Raw genomic sequence first — 16335 nt, 5'->3', positions numbered from 1 at the left:
CCCTGTTTTTGTGATGCCCCAGGCTGGGCCGGGTGAGCTCACCCCCAGAGGGGCACAGGGAGGTGGCCACACTCTGGCTGGTGGCCACGGGGCTCAAGGGGCCAGGGGAGGTGGCTGTTCCACCGGGACAGAAGCTGCTGCTGGCAGAGGGCAGCCAGCAAACACAGCCACTCCACACCGTGTTTGCTCACGGGGGATTTTGTCAGCAGCTGCCCTTGCTGGGGGAAAATCAGAGTAATAAATAAGACCCCGTGCCTGGAGTGTCCCCCCAGTCCTGGGACAGGCCAGGGGCTGCACAGGGCTGGAGCCAGCTGCGCTGGCTGGAATCATTCTCCTGTTAATGCCCCTGGAATGCTGTTCCTGCTCTGGTTACTGCACCTGGCCATGGCTGGGCAAGCTGGATCAATGCCCCATTTATTCCTGAGCTGGCAGACCCTGCATTGGAGCAAGCCCCAGGAGAAGATTTTGGCAGGAAGCCGAGTGAAGCCACTGAGGAGGGACACACCTGCCAGCCACAGCCACTCCCCACAGGAGTGATGTCCCCAGCCCTGGGCTGGCAGGGATGTCCCCAGAGGCAGGGCAGAATGGGAAGGGATTTTTGCAGTGCCCAGCTCCTGGTTCCAGGCTCCAGTGCTGTGTTTGGTAGCCCAGCTGTGCCAGGGCCAGGCTGATGCTCATCACCAGCAGGGGAGGGCCCAGACACCAAAACCTGCTATTCCATACCTGGTGAATGTTGCAGAGATTCCCTTAGACCAAAGAGCCACGAGGAAAGAGTTTATCCCAGGCAGGGTCAGCACCTGGACCAAAGCTTAACACTTGGCTGGGCAGCACCTTCCCAAACCAGCATCCAAAATTTAGTGCCCAGCCCACGTCCTGATTCTCCAAGTAAAACCCCTCTGCTCATTGCTGCATCCCCTTCCAGCTGACCCTGGGAAAAGTGAAGCACTAGGGACTCCAAGGGTGAAAAAAATTAATGTTCCTAATTAAATGACATGGCAGGACATCACATCCCTGCTCGAGGGGAAGCCTCTTGAACACCTCAGGATTTTTAAGCACCTGTGCAACTTGTTTATCGCTCTGGAATATGCTGCTGCCTGCAGGGCCAGGTGGGATTCTGGAATATGATATTCAGGAGTGACTAAAAGCCATGGAAAATCAGCCTCTTTCTTTCACCCTGCAGGGGCTCAGCTTGGAAAAAGAGAGGATTCACAGGAAAGCTCCTGGATGGGACAACTGCACGAGTGGCAGCTGCTCCAGGAACGAGAGACAGGCACCCCAGGAGGGATCTACTCCAAATTTAGGAGGGGTAAAAACACTTACTGTTCATGCCAGGAATGGGGAAGGATCTGTCCTTGGGAGCACCCGTCTTCCCTGGATAGGCAAAGCCCTGAGCCCCAGTGCAGCCAAGGGGGTTTTAGTGACAACGACCCTGACAGGACCCTGAACCCCCTGGCACATTAAAAACCATGGCTGGGAAAATAAAACCTATCAGCAAAATTACACTTTATTATTTTTTTTTTTCTGTTGGGGAATTTACTTTGATGAATTGTAACTTAAAAAGGCCTGGAAAAACCACATGCAGAAGGGTTTCTAAGTAGCAGCTAAAGTTTCTATTCCAGCATTACAAGCTATTCCAAATGATTTCCAAATTCCCAGCTATAAACTATTCCATTAAACAAACAGTTTTATCTTTAAACTCCCTCCACCCTACCCCAGTTAGTGCAGTGCAAAGGAAAAACCCAAAGGAATTTACATATTATTTTCCAACGTATCCCATTGCAATTCCAAATGACCTGTGAAGAATTAAAATAATACATACAATTTTCTCGCCATCATAAAAAAACCCCAAACATTTCCCTTTCTTATTCACAGATATATTTGTGGCAAATGGCTGAATAATTACTTACAAACAGAACAATCTCTTTTTAACAAGTTTCTTACACCAGTAAACACAAGAGGGAGAGCTCTCTGGGGGAGGGGTTTTGGCAGGGCAGGCAGAGGGTGGGGGTCCCTTTGGGGTGTAAGGGACAGAGGTGCCCTGGTCCCTGTGACAGGGCTGTGCTCTCCCCAGATGATGCCCTTACAAAATTGGCCACGTTAAACAGGAGGGGCTGTAAGGCTTTAGGATCTGAGGCAGAACAGGAGCCAGCAGGAGTTTGTGTGTCCCACGCACCCAGCACAGCCTCTGGAATGGGAATGGGACCCTCTGCTCTGCACAGGAGCGGGGAATTGTCAGCTCCCTGCTGGCTGCTCCCCTCGAGCTGAGCGTGGAGGGGCTGGCTGGGAGAGGTTAGCACCAAACAGTACCTTGGGAATGCCCTGAGCCCCACGTTCCTGTCACCTCCCTGCTGCACCCCCCCGAGTGGGGGCACCCCCATAGCTCCAGGAGGAACAGGGAGCAAAGCAGGGTGGCTCTGGGCTGGCCACTGAGCACCAGCATGTAATTCCCAAGTTAGCATCATTTCCTTGCCCTTGAGAGATCCAAACTCTTCCGTTTCTTATCCCAAACGTGGTTCTTCTGCTCTGTTTGCAGACCTCATGCCAGGGCAGCAGCTCTGCTCACCCACCCAGCACTGGCATCTCCCAGACTTGCAGCAGGATCCCACAGCAGGGACATGGTGCTGCACAGCAGGACCACCACAAATCCCAGGGGAACGACGTCAGGGCATGGAAGCACCAGCTCAAAACACCACCTGTTCAGAGAGGAAGCTCCTGGGGCTCAGATACAGGGGAGTTGTACCCTATCACGCTCCCAGACATAGATTTTATTGTATTTGCACTTTGGGAAGGGCAGACTCGGACAGAGGGTGCTCAGGACACAGTGGAAATGTCACAATACATGGATCACCTTTACTTGACAGCAGCAGCAGGAACAGCCTGTGGGAGGAAGAGCAGGGGGCAACGCTGCCAGCCCCCAAAAGTGCACAGAGCTGGGAAGAGGAGATGCTTTCACAGCTCAGGGACAGGATTCAGGACTTGATACTGTAAGCCCTTATTCAGGTGGGTTCACCCTGAGCTCATGAGGTGGGATTTATCACAGCTGCAAGGAAAATCAGCCTGGCTCAGGACTGCCAGAAAGGAGAGGACAGACCCAATGATATCCTCTGCAGGTACCTGGTGCCTTGGTGGCCCCTGAAAACCTTGCATGGAGCACATCTCCAGTCCTGCAATGCAGTGATACCTCCTGCTCACCAGTGGGACCAGTCATCCCCCTGGGCACCCCCCTGCCAGCAGCAAGGCTGGTGGGACTGAGGTGACCTTAAAGAAAATGGGATTGGGGGTGCCAAAATGGCTCTCTCCCCTCCTGGCTGACCTGAAGGTCCACTTCCAGCCTACATCTGAGGGTCAAAATGGTCACAACCCTCTCCTCCTCCCAGGCCAGGTGTCCCCACCCTGCCCCTTGGCCTGGCCACAGCACGGTGCTGCCCATGGCTGCCAGGGCCACTGCCAAAATCCTGACCTGGATAAACCACCTGTGGCAGGAGGTCTGCATCGTCTCCTCGGGGCTCCCTCCCCTGGAAGACCCCAAATTCTCACCCAGGCACAAAACCTTCAGCCTCACCCTTGCACCACCATCCCCACAGTGGCTTTTCAAAGCCCTTGACAGAAGAGGGGTGTGGGACCCACACCCCCGTGGGCGCCCCAGAGTCTCTGAGCTCTGTCCAAGCAGGGAGAGCGCGGCTCTCCCGGGGCTCCCCCGCAGCTGCTCCTCCAGCGCCATCCCACAGCCCATCCATCTTCTGTACACGGAATGGGGGCAGCCTGGACGGGTTGGGGCGGTGAGGGGCTGCAGGGGCAGTCCTGGGAGGTGTCCAGCACGGGGACAGTGCACTCGGGCTGCAGCCGCTGCCTCTGGGCGCTCGACGACTTCCACCAAGCACGGCCGCGGTCACTGCACCCCCTCCTCCTCCACGTATGTCGAGGGAAACCAGCCCACCTGTGGGGGGACAGGAGAGGTGAGCTGGGCAGCTCAAGGGCCACAAAGCCTCTTGGAGTGCAAGGATTTGGACAACCCAGGCACAGGGTGGGGCTGTTGGGATGTCCTGTGCAGGGCCAGGAGCTGGACACCATGATCCTTGTGGGGCCTTTCCAGCTCTGTGATTTTATAAGAGAGCTCCTGTCCCGTCACTGGGATTGTTCCCCTGCCATGAAGTGCTGTTCCCAGTCCTGGATGTGCCAGATCCTGAAGGTGTGAGCCATCACCCTAATTTGGGATGGAGCTAACTCCCGTACATCACTTTGGACACATTGCTTGCAAGAGGAAAGGACAGGCAGAATCTGTCTCCAGTGCCACAAAATCTGTGGGATACTGGTTTTCCCAGGATGCTGAGCCTCCCCCTGCAGAGCCAGCATACATCCCCCACGGGCAGGTTTAGGGAAGACCAGACCCTTCCACCACGTGCTCCCATCCACCTGTGTGCCCTGGATATCACTGTCACAAAGCACCAAAGCACAGGGTGGTTCTGGGGAGGTGACAGCCCACCCAGAACCCAGGAAAGAGCGAGAGGGCGTGGGACACACACCCTTCCCTTTGCCATCCTGACAGCAGAGAGGATATCCCGCTGCAGGAACAGGACAGGAATTTCTCTGGATGCACTCACCCTTCCATTGGTTTCCCCCTTCCACCAGCCCTGGTCCCCTCCAATCCTGCTGTAGATCTTCACCACGTCCCCCTCCCGCAGCGACAGCTCTCGCATGTCCCGCGCCGCAAAGTTGTACCGTGCCACCGCTGTGCCTATGACCCGGGGGGTGAACACTGCCAGGGGACAAAGCACAGTGGGTCAGGAGCAGCCCCACGCTGGCTGAAGCCTGGGGAAAGCTTGGTGAGGTTCAACCTGGGTTTTCCACCACGGCACTGAGAGCTGGAGGTGCTCAGATGGAGGGGTGGCATCACCTGAGCTGCTCTGCCCCGCACGGGGTTAAATTGGGTTCCTGCTGGGCTTTGAAGGACTCTGCAGGCTTGGGAAGGCCCTCTCTGCTAGACAGGGGCTTGGTGGGGATCACTGGGGTGAAGGGGCACTTTTGTGAGGTGGTAAAAGAAAGGATTTCATAGGAATACACAACCATTAACAAAGAAACCATGGAAAAATCCTGTCCAGCTCTCAGTCTCAGGTCTGGCTGCCACACATCTCCCAGCATCTGATGGAAGCACTCTGTAAATCAACTTGGATTTAAGCTACTTCAAAAACAGAGTTACTGGGAATGGATTCTCCTAGAGGTGTTCAGTGAATCCTGTGTGCTTTGCCATGAGGAGGAACCTATCCTGGAACCTCCCTGCTCCTGTCCCTGCCAGGGAACTTGGTCCCATTGGAGACCAAATGGCACCAAACCCTAACACCAACCAGCACCTTGGGATGAGGAGATGACCCCAGGAGCCATCCTGGGAGCTGACCCCACCAGTACAGCCCCAGCCCTGAGGATCTCCATCACTTCAGGCAGGGGATGCTCAGGGGAAGCACAAGGAGGGGGGTGGCAGGGGCAGCACTCAGCATTCCTGCCCCAAGGTCTGGGCATGGGGAAAAACACTGGAGAGCAACAGTGGAGGGATGGGATGGGTAGAGGAGGAGAAAAATGCACTTTCTCTGGAGTTCACAAAAAAGAAATAAACACCCTGAGGGGTTGTTGTGTTTTACTCCCCTCTTTCTGCCAGGATTTCCAAGGGTTAATGTCAACTATAAAAGCGTACAAACCAAGGTTGAACGAAGTTTGAGGGAAAGCTTTGCCCAGGTTTTCAGCTCTTGGGGTGGAAGGAGATGAGGATGGCAATGGAGACAGTTTGGACACACAATGTGAGATCACTGGAGGGTTCATCCATCCTGGCCAGGCAGCCAGGCTGGAGAATGGACAGAAATCATGGCAGCTTTGAGCTCCTTCATCAGGACTTGCTCAGAACCCCTTGCTACACAGATCACTCCCTGCAATACTTTCTATGCAGTTAGAGAATCCCAAAATCCCAGATTTATGCTTGAAGTTAAGTGTTCTTCCCAAACACGGCACTGAGGAAGGCACATGTGGCTTTGCTGGTTATTTTCTCTGTCCAGCCTAAAGGAGAGACTTTAAAAACTTCAATGGGAAGAAAATCTGGCAGGATTTTGCTGTGATCCTATCGAGAGGGAGGATGAGCCTGGAAAGGCTGGGACAGCACTGCACTCTGTGCAGGGACACTGAGCCCAAAACACACCTGGCAGCACAGGTGTGGCCCTGTCCCCTCAGCAATGGGCTCTGAGCAGCCTCAGACAGCAGAGCTCAAACCCTGCAGGACACTGGGATGTTCTCCTGGAGGACCAGGACAGGGTGGGATGCTGATGCTCACTGGGTGAGACACACGGGATAAGGGGGTCAAGCTTGAAGTACATCATGAGATCCCAAAGTGCTACATCCACTTTTTTTCATTATTGTTAATTTTAGCCCCTTTTCTCAAACAGCAACAAGTCCATCTCCTCCCTGCCTCGATCTTGGGGAGAGGGGGGGAGTGCATTTTGATGCCAACCAAGCCACGGTTAATTAACTTAATTAACTTATTTCCCAGGGCAGCACTGGGCACCCCCTGAACTGCCTGTGGGGATGGAGGGACCCCACAGATCCCACTGGTGATGGCTTTCAAGCTGGGGATGGTGGCAGGTCTCTCCAGCAGGGAGAGGCACTGGTACCTGACCAGAAGGGACTGGAGGAGCTCTGAGAAGAAAAGTTGAGGCCCTGAGGACTGAGAAAAGAAAAGTTGTAGGAAGCGCAGGAGGCTGCAAAGAGGTTAGAGAGAAACAGAAAGAGGCAGAACACACATTAAAAAGGAAATTAAAATAAAATATTATAAGGCACAATGCTTTAAAAGCTGATGGAGGCATACAGGGCAAAGCATGCAGAGGGTCTTGTGCAGGGGCTTGGAGCTGGGACAGCTGAGATAAGGTCTGGCCACAGCCCCACAGCCATTAGGGGCTCAAAATTCATCCTAGGGTTGTATTAAATGCAGAAAGATATTTAACCAGCTTTTAAAACCTATCTTCCTTTGGTATTCTTTTCTAAATATAGCATGGAGAAAAATATTTAAAAGTTATTATTCCCCACAAAGCAGTTAGTTCTGCACTCAGGCTTTTGGACAAAACATCTTGCATTATTGCACCTTTTTCATCCCATTTATTTTGATTTTTCCTTTTTTTTTTTTCTTTTAGACACAGACTTACCCTTTCACCCATCACCTCCATTAAAGGAGTCCCACTGGGATTCAAACCACCACAAGTCACACTGGAAGCGGATCCATTAAAACACAAAAATCCCACGTGGATGGGAAAGACAGGATAAATCCCACAAAGTGAACATGACAGCCCTGCTCCCAACCAGAGGGTGGGCAAACCACAGGGTGAAAAACCTCAGGAGGGGAACCAGCCCATCCCAGCAAAAACTGTCCCTTCAGAGAGCAGCAGATCCAGCTCTGCCAGATCCCTCTGATCTCTGGTGAGGCTCAGCCTGAAAATGCCACCAGCCCTGAAGAACTTCTCTGCAAACTGAGGAGCTCAAGCCCTGCAGTGAAGCTGTAAATCCCTTCATCCACTTCTCCTGCAGCTGGCTGGAAGGGGCAGGTTTTCCAGGACAGCCAAGCTGGGTTTTACCTGGGGAGCGGGTGAAGGTCCTGGAGGTAGAGCGCTCCCGGGATTTGTAGGGATACTTCAGGGTCGTGTCCAGCTGCTTGAAGCTCTCCTTCAGCGAGTGGCTCTGGTAGTACTCGACCAGCTCCTGGGAAGGAAGGAAGGAGAGGCACCTGGCTGTCTCTGCCACCCCCTGCACAACTTGCAGAGAGAGAGCTACAAGGGGGAAAAACCCACCAGCAAGCTTTCGAACTTCTTGGCTTCTGTGATGTGAATCCAGTTGTCCTTCTCCACCACCTTGATGTGCTTCACCTCCTCGTTGAACCTGCCAACGACAGAAAAGACACTCAAAAAAACCACAGCCAGCTGCTCCAGCCCTGGCTCATCCTCTCTGAGTGAGGAATACTGAATTCTTCAATTCCTAAATGGGGAATTACTCACTTAATACTGATGGCAAAGCGCTCGGCCTCAGCCGGCCGCTCCCGGATCAGGTAGGTGCCGCTGACGTGAGATTTGAGCAGGTTGTCCGTCTGATGCCTCTCCATGTTCCCTGCAAACCTGAGCCCAGAGATTAATTAGTTCATTTAATTCATTAAAATAAACTCAGATCTTTAAACAGGCATGTTTTAGACAAAAAGAGACATCTTTTTTAAAGGCATGAAGGTTGGAGGTGCAGAAACATCAGAAATACCCTGAGCAGGAAGGAAAGTGCCCTGAGATACACAAGACGCTGCTGAGCCACTGAACCACACAGAGGGTGGCCTCTTCCCTTTGAAGCACCTGACACCTGGAAAAACTCACTAATTGGGAATCAGTCTCCAGGTTAATGAGGCCTCAGCAAGAGCTGGAGAGCAGGGATAATTGATATCCATCAATTTGTAAACCTGGCTGGAGTTGGAGAGAAGGAGCAGCAGGTAAGCCAAGCACAGCCTCTCCTGCCAAAGCAGGAGTTGCCTCCTTTCTCCAACAATCATTTTCCAGGCACAGAAAATGGGAAGAGAAACCAGCATCTCTCTTTTTGCCTCTGACCCTCTCCATCAGTGAAGAAATCCCCACAGCTGCTGCCAAGGCTTTCAACCCCCAAACACCACCGTGGCAGCTGCTCCACGGCCACATTTCTGGGATGCAGAGCACTGCTGGTCTGCATTTGGAATTCCTTACTGGAGTGGATTCCTGAGCAAGTACCAAGCAAAAGGCGAGGCTGGTGTCTGTTCCTGCCCACTCACCACGGGTACGCTGTGTAGTCGATCTCCCGCGAGGGCGGCCGGCTGTTGGGGGGCTGCAAATTGAGAATTGCTCATTAGCGACCAAGCAGCAGCTCCTCAGGCTGTGGATCCCGTGTGGGATGCTCCTCTCCATGGGAGCCTTCCCTCTGCCAAGCCATCCCTTGATTCTGGGCTCAGGCAGCGGAGGGCAGTGTTGTAGCTGAGCGTTTCCCTCTCAGCTCCCAGCTGGGATGAGCAGACTGTGTTTGTTCATTTACCTGAGTGGTTTTTAATTGGGAAGCAGCTGACAACATTACAGAAAGCAGCTAAAAGCAATTAAAATAAACCAAATGCAGTTTTCCTGCACCGTGCTCCCGAGGCAGCCCTGCAGAGAAGGAACAGAGCTGGAGCTGACCATGCCAACCTAGCCTTGGGAATGGGGCTGGGACCACCCTGTCCTGACACCTGCACCCATGGGTGAGGGATCCACCTCCCCCGTGAGGCAGAGGCCTCACTGGAGGTCCAGGGAAGGACTGAGGTCTTGAGGAGGCTGAGAAGAGTGACAGGAACAACCCCCCCAGCTGCACCCACCTCCAGCTCCATCTCCTCTCTGGCACTTACCCTAGCATCCACGGGGCAGGGTTTCACTGAGGAGCTGGGGAAATAACCCGACTTCTTCGTCTGGAGTAGCCTCCCCTGCAAAGCCAAGCTGGGCATCAGACTGGGAGCACTGGTGGCACTGTGCAGGGGTGGGGACAGGCCCCAAACTGCCTCCCAACCCCCTGTGCCAGGAATGGCCACAAATAAAAGGGAGAAGGCAGAAGTCGCTGGTTTAGAAGTTTCCAGGAGTCTCCCAGGAGGAATCACTCTCACCTCCCACCACGGTGAGTCGGGGTCCCCCCTCAGCAGCTCGATCACATCCCCAATTTGAAAGGTCAGCACTGGCTTCCCAGGAGGGGCTGGGTTTCCATGGTAATTCTGAACTGCCACCATTTTAGGACCTGGCAGAGAGGCAAAACAGTTTCACAACCTTGTCCCTGCTGAAAAAAACCCAAACAAAACCACCCCTCCTGAAGTTACTCCTTATCCCCTGACACGGCACAGCAGGCAGGATTTAGGGGCAGGAAACATGAAAGCAGAAAGGAATGGTGTCCACAGTGAATGTTCTTGGCTCCTGCAGTTACATGCATGACTGAGTTCTCTGAGCAAAAATAAACCCTGGAAGGACCCAGCCAAGCTGAAGCTCCAGCTCCCAGCCCTGCAGCTGGACTCCCCGAGGCAGAGGAGCTCTTGCCAGGCAATGCCTGGCCAGCACCAAGCTCTGCCAGGCTCAGCAGTGACACTGCAATTGCAAAAGGGACCAGTGAACCACTGAATATCAGCTGGACCTGGGACTCAAACACCCCTGAAGCTCTCAGTCAAAGTCCATTTGTCTTGCCAACACGTTAAATGAACATCCCCCACAGCACCAAACCCACAGTGTTTATCCTTAAAATGCCTCCCCACCTCTGCCTCTCCCCTCCCAGCAAGAGCGCTCTGTGCTTGTTTTGTTGCGTTTTGGTTTTTTTTTTTAACGAAATTTGATTCAGGTTTCTTTTTGCCAGGCTTGGCTTTCTTTCCATCAGAAACAGCACAAAAACAAATTGTTCCTCTCCTTTGAGCCAGAGCAGGGGCAGGGCAGCCCCTGAGCTCTGTCCAGGCAAGTTTTGAACACAGGAAGGTAAAAGTTATTGCAGTAACCTTTGTTGACTGATGGCCCATCAGAGACCCTGAGCACAGTGGACATGCCAGCAGGAGGATGCTCCCCATCAGCAACAAATCTCCCTGCCAGAACATGCCTGGGCTGCCCTGAAGGTTGGTTTGGCACCAGGATGTTGTGCCAGGCTCTCCTTGGTCACCAGTGCAATGGGCAGAAGCTTTCCTGGCCCAGCAGGAATTGTGTGGCAGCAGGGACAGGAGAGCCCCCAGTGCCCCATTGCTGCCCACGAGGGTGCACAGGACCTTTCTGCAGGTACTAAAGCTCTTTCCTGCTTTTGGAAGGAGCCTCCCCCTCCCACACACTCAGTGTTGGTGATTCCTGCAGCCACAACCTCTCCCTGCCCTCCTGTCACACAGCAATGCCCTTACCAGGTCCTGCACCCAGTGAATCCTGCAAAGAAAGAGGAAGAAGACTCAGTGAGGAGACATCAGCGTCAGTTCTCCCTGCAAGCACCCACCTGATGCCACTGGGATGAGAAAACCTCTCCCCAACTCTCCCTGGTCCCCCCCAGCCCATGGTGCTCACCCCAGGTGGGTGCTGGCACCTCCTGAGGGCTCTGGTGCTGCTTCAGCTGGGCCAGTTTTTGGCCACTGGCCCCCAGTCCTGTCCCACAGGTTGCTGGGACCCCTTCTGAGGCCAGTGCTGGATCTTCCCAGGAGCTGCCCACACCCAGACTGAACAAGGACACAGGGGGGTGAGGAAAAGGGCCAAACCACGTACCTGGTCTGCTGAAGAACCTGCATGAGAAATGGTGGGACAAGTGGTTAATTTAACAGGCAACAAACCCCATTTTCTGTTTCTCCCCATGCTCTGAGTATCAACAAACCAGTGTCAGGGTGTGAACTCGATGCAGGAAGCCCACAGGTTGAGTCACTTGAGTAATTTCTCTGCTCCAGGAAGGCAAGATCTGGGGAGGGACTGCAGCCAGGCAGGGGCATTTCCTCACTGCCACAGAATTCTGCAATTTTGTTTCTTCCTCCCTCCAGTCCCGGCTCAAAACCTCTCCAAAGCCACCCTGTGACACCTCCTGGAGCATCACCAGGGTTCTGCCCTGGGTGAGCACAGGTGAGTCCCAGCTTTGCCCAGTTTAGACCAAGGACACAAATTTTTGCTGTACTTTGAGACATCTGGGGTCCAGAGAGGAGCCCTCTCCTCATCAGAAATGTTCTCCCTGCTGTAGACTCTCCTGCTTTCACTGTTAAAAAGATGAAGAACTGATCATCTCTCTCCAATGCCCACCCACTGCACAGAGCTGCTGTGACCCTCTGCCATCCCTGGGATGCAGCTCTTTGTTTTGGGGAGTTTTGGCTGCTTTGTTTGGATTTTAAACCACCAGCCAATGTGAATTACAGCCTTGGCACATGGGTGGGAGCATTGCATTTTGTATTTTTTTATGTGTTAACAAACATCATTGCTTTATAGAGTGAATTTCTCAGATCACTCACGTGCAGCAATGAGCTGCTCATGAAATAACTCACCCATCTTGCAGGGAGGAATAATCTCCAAGCACTCCTTGTGAGCACCTGCCCCACATTTGGGACAAAGATAGCCCTGGTAGAAGGTTCCTCTGTGCCAAAAGAAAAAGAAATTCAGAAAATCCTAATCCAGCCCCAGCTTTTCTTTCCATGTTTTACTGCAGAACAGCAGGAAGGTTGCTGCTCACCTCAGGAACATCCTGCAGGCTTTGCAGTTGGTTGTCTTTTCAAATGTGTACATCTGGAAGTTGTGGTGATTTGCATTGGCTTTCTCTGGCTTTATGTTGGACCTGAAGGAAAGGACCTGGGGGTTACCAGCCTGTCCCCACAGGACCCTTGGCATTTCAGTCCCACTGGACACCACAGGGACAGACACAAAATCCAGTGTGAAAGGAGATCAGGGCTCGGCTGTGGAGAGAGGATTTTGCCCATTTCCTTCCCCTGGGATAGGAGTCATGGATTTGGCCTGAGTCAATCCCCATCCCAGGCCTTGCTCTGCTCAGGACCAGGTCCTGCAGCACCACCCTCCTTCCTCATCCTCCTCCTGCTCCAGCCTGGTGCTTCCCCGTGGCCCAGCCATGGGTGAGATGTCCTTGCAGAGAATCACAGAAAGGGTTGGGTTGGAAGGGACATTTAAAAACACCTTCCACTATCTCAGGTAGCTCCAAGCCCCGTCCAGCCTGGCCTGGAACACTTCCAGGGACGGGGCAGCCACAGCTTCCCTGGGCACCCCGTGCCAGGGCCTGCCCACCCTCACAGGGAGGATAACTGATTTTATCTCAATTTCAGAGATAAAATCCAGTTTCAGAGATGCTTTGGTGGGGAGGCTGAGAGAACAGTTCCAAGCTCCCTTTGCACAGGGACTCATCCAGCAAGCCCACACGAGCTCCCCCATCTCAGGTTTTGCCAGCAGAGTTTGCTCTTCAGTGACCTGATGGCCCAAGACACTTTTCACCCACACCTGCCAACTGCACCCAGGGCTAGAGCAGCCACTCATGCTCACATGGCCATTTCAAACTGCTCCATCCACTTCCTCTTCATCTCCTCTGTCTTGCAGAAGAACTGGAAGCCCTGTTTTCCCTGGAGGTGGATCAGGTAGAAGCCGTATGACCACTGCAAGAGAAAAGAGAGCTGCTCTCCCAGCAGAACACACCACACTTCCACTCACACCCCCCAGCCACCCCTCTGAGTGCCTGTCCCTGCCCCTTCTGCTGAACCATGGCCAGGGAACAGCAGGGGAGGAGGAAGGAGAGCCCCCTGTTCCTCTAACACACCCCAGTTAATGGTGCCTGAACCCCCCTGGTGCTGTGCACTTGGATCAAACAGCATTTCAGGGTGGCAGATGAGAGAACCCAGATTCTTCTGCTCCACTGGATCCTGCCCAGCCATTCTGTCTGTGGCTGACAGCAAGTGACAGCCCAGGAGGAACATCTGACCTGCCCACTGCACATATGCTCAGCCTGTCTGCTCACCACACTGCACACAAACACACCACAGCCAAGGGGGTGCTCTGCTTACCATTTTTCCGTGGGACTAGAAAGCATAGGAGAGCAAAGTGGAAATAGATTTCATTAAAACACAAAGCCAGCAGCATTCCCTCAGCAGCCAAGTGGCAAAACTGGTTATTCTCCCTCCAGTGTCCCCTATCCCATCTGCACCACAGCTCTTCCCATGGCATGGAGCTGGGTTAAGCTAAAGAGGCTCTGCTGAAACAAGAGCTGGGAGGTTTTTCCTCCATGGCTGCAGAGTGAGCATCAAACCACAGGAAAATTATGTCCCTTCAGTGCTTTGAGTGCCAATTTTGGCAGCCTGGTGTGCAAAGCTGCCTTTCCAGGCTCCTCCACCCTGCAGCTTGTGGGAGAAAGAACATCCTGGACCTTCCCTCCCTCCCTGCCCTCTCCTCCTGCCCATCTGATGTTTGCAGCCTGACACTGGGCCAGAAAGCACAGAGCAGCTTCCTCCCTCCTAATTCCAACCATCCCAGCCTTCTCAGGGCTGTTCTGCCAGGACCCAGGTCAAGGATCCAGCCCATCCCCACATTAATAAACATTTTCCAACACTCTTTAAGGCGGCCCTGAAAGCTGAGCATTTATTTTCCAGCTTTTTTCTATTTTAAAAGGCTAATGGGAACATACTACTCTGAAACAGCTCCAAAATGCTCTCCAGAGCTAATCCTTGGTCTACCTACCTTCTTAATGTCCTTGTTATTCATGGGGTCATCAGTCATCTTGTGGAAGAGCAGCTCAATAATTTCCTTCAACTCATAATTGTATCCTTTCCTCTTGCAGACGATCACCACTTTATCGAATAAAAATAAATACCTGCCCAAAGCGAGCAAATGAACAAGCAACCCATTAAAAAAAATCCAAGGGGAAGGATTTGGAAAGTTCTGAGGAGCTCCCCAGCCAGTGCTGCTCAGAGCTGGAGCTCTGCTGTGATTTCACATCGATGCTGGGTTATGTCAGTGAAATTCCAGGCAGTAATTAAATAAATGAGCTCAAGGGGAATCGTTACAGGAGGGCACATTGAGTTTGGGGCTGTTCTGCTGCCACTCACCTGTCCTGCTTGGTGTGGTTCACTATGGAGCGCACCTTCAGCTCCCCGTCGATCTTCGGCCTCCCAAACTCCTCCAGCTTCACTTGCTGCAGGAAGCAAAGCAGGGCTCAGACACACAGGCAGCTCTGGAATGATGCTTTGGGCAGCTGGAAACCCAGAGCAGTCTGGATTGCACCTCCCCAGCCCCGCCTGAAGCTGCCAAAGGTCACCAAGGGCATGGAGGCTCTCCTGCCTGGACATCCAAACCCCTGGAGCTCCAGCACTGCCACCCCAGGGCAAAGCTCAGCAGTCAAAGCACTTTTGCAAACCCTTCCCCACCTCCAATAAGCTATTCTTCAGAGGTTTCCACAATAATGAAGGATGCTGTCTCTGTTAAAAGTTTATAATTTCCAAATGAAGCCCCCAGACCCAGCACCCCTCCAGGTCTGCACAGCAACGGGGCCGAGTGTTTGACACCTCTGGAGTTTGGAGGATGAGTTTTCCTTAAAATACCTGCCTGAGATTTTTGGGGATTCAGTGCCTTTTTTACATGAGCCTTTCTCCTCCCCTTTCAATTAACCTCTGTCCTCTCATAAGCAAAAGAAACCCTCTTTTTAAATCGAAGCCAGATAGGCAGCTTGGGGAATTTTTGTGTCCTCCCCACACCAATAATGTGAGAAAAAGCTGGAGAAACATTTTTAGGGTAACACCAAAAAGAGAAGACACCCTCCATCCCAGCCAAAGCAGCTTTGTGATGAAGCATCCACCTCTGGACCATCAGCAAAACATGAGAGTGTCTGAACACACAGGGATCTTTCAGCACATCAGAATAAGTAGCAATTGCCAAAAAAAAACCAAATCTGTTAATAACAATCAAATTAAACTGGGTTCAAGAGGATTTTCCAACTTACCAGGTTTTCTATAGAGCTCTGAAATTCACTTATTTTCTTCAAAGTCTCTTTGTCCCTCTTGACTTCATTGATGTACATGGCCAAGTCCTTAAAAAAAAAGGGTGAACAGGTATTTTTATTTCACCAGTATTTTACCCAGGATGTCTCCCTGAATCCCTCAGGAATCTGAGCAGCCTGGGCCAGGTGAGGCTGTTGGTGCTCGCAGCACTGAGCTAGGCAGGTGCTGCAATGTTTTCCATTTCCCAGAAGATGGCAATGCACGAATCCAGCGCAGCACGGTGATCCCAGAGCCCGAATTTGTATCCGTCAAAGAGAAGGAACCATCCCTTCCACTGGAACAACTTTTAGAGCAGATTTTCTGTGCCTGTTTGCTTCTTATCTGCCCCCTCCTTGACCTCAACAACAGCTCTTGTCAACTTGGATTAAATCTGAACTGGGAATTTTTAAGACATCCCCCCGGGTCAGAGCTCGCTCAGCTCCCCAGCACAAGAAGGGTTAATCACAGCCCAAAATCACAGATCTACGTGACAATATTTGTAACATCACCAAGCCAGGGATGGCAGGTATGGTGATGAGAAATGACAACCAAAAGCCTTCTGAAGGAGGGAAACGCAATCCCAGGGGAACACAATCCCAGGGGAACACAATCCCAGGGGAACACAATCCCAGGGGAACACAATCCCAGGGGAACACAATCCCAGGATCAACCAGACTTGAAGTAACAACGTGCAAATGTTGGCTGTGGAATTTCACTGGGAGCTGCCTTTCCCCCACCATCACTGGGAACTCAGTTCTGCATTCTCAGGCAGATGGTTGGTACCTGCACCAAAAAAAAACCCACCACAAATGATTTTTTTGTTTGTTTTTTTT

The 16335-nt window shown here is 52.5% G+C and overlaps 1 protein-coding gene across 1 annotated transcript in view; it reads right to left on the bottom strand.

Annotated features, from left to right (window-relative positions):
* Nucleotides 1–1486: 1486 nt before the first annotated feature.
* The window catches only part of VAV2 (vav guanine nucleotide exchange factor 2), a 122679-nt gene continuing 107830 nt past the window's right edge, over nucleotides 1487–16335 (bottom strand). Inside the window, exons 12-27 of the mRNA XM_005529215.3 lie at nucleotides 15466–15552; nucleotides 14576–14661; nucleotides 14208–14340; nucleotides 13023–13132; nucleotides 12208–12309; nucleotides 12023–12111; nucleotides 11265–11281; nucleotides 10913–10934; nucleotides 9659–9786; nucleotides 9407–9481; nucleotides 8807–8859; nucleotides 8022–8138; nucleotides 7818–7905; nucleotides 7605–7728; nucleotides 4602–4756; nucleotides 1487–3937 (exon numbers count right to left, since the gene is read on the bottom strand). Of these exons, the coding sequence (XP_005529272.1) occupies nucleotides 3890–3937; nucleotides 4602–4756; nucleotides 7605–7728; nucleotides 7818–7905; nucleotides 8022–8138; nucleotides 8807–8859; nucleotides 9407–9481; nucleotides 9659–9786; nucleotides 10913–10934; nucleotides 11265–11281; nucleotides 12023–12111; nucleotides 12208–12309; nucleotides 13023–13132; nucleotides 14208–14340; nucleotides 14576–14661; nucleotides 15466–15552 (1434 nt within the window). The 3' untranslated portion in view covers nucleotides 1487–3889. The remainder of the gene's footprint in view (nucleotides 3938–4601; nucleotides 4757–7604; nucleotides 7729–7817; nucleotides 7906–8021; nucleotides 8139–8806; nucleotides 8860–9406; nucleotides 9482–9658; nucleotides 9787–10912; nucleotides 10935–11264; nucleotides 11282–12022; nucleotides 12112–12207; nucleotides 12310–13022; nucleotides 13133–14207; nucleotides 14341–14575; nucleotides 14662–15465; nucleotides 15553–16335) is intronic.

The sequence above is a fragment of the Pseudopodoces humilis genome, chromosome 22, assembly GCF_049639895.1.
Source record: "Pseudopodoces humilis isolate 2021_Gansu_Grassland_sample_001 chromosome 22, ASM4963989v1, whole genome shotgun sequence".
In the NCBI taxonomy this organism is placed as follows: Eukaryota; Metazoa; Chordata; class Aves; order Passeriformes; family Paridae; genus Pseudopodoces; species Pseudopodoces humilis.
Note: the sequence above shows the minus strand (reverse complement) of the source record. Positions and strands in the feature narration are given on the sequence as shown.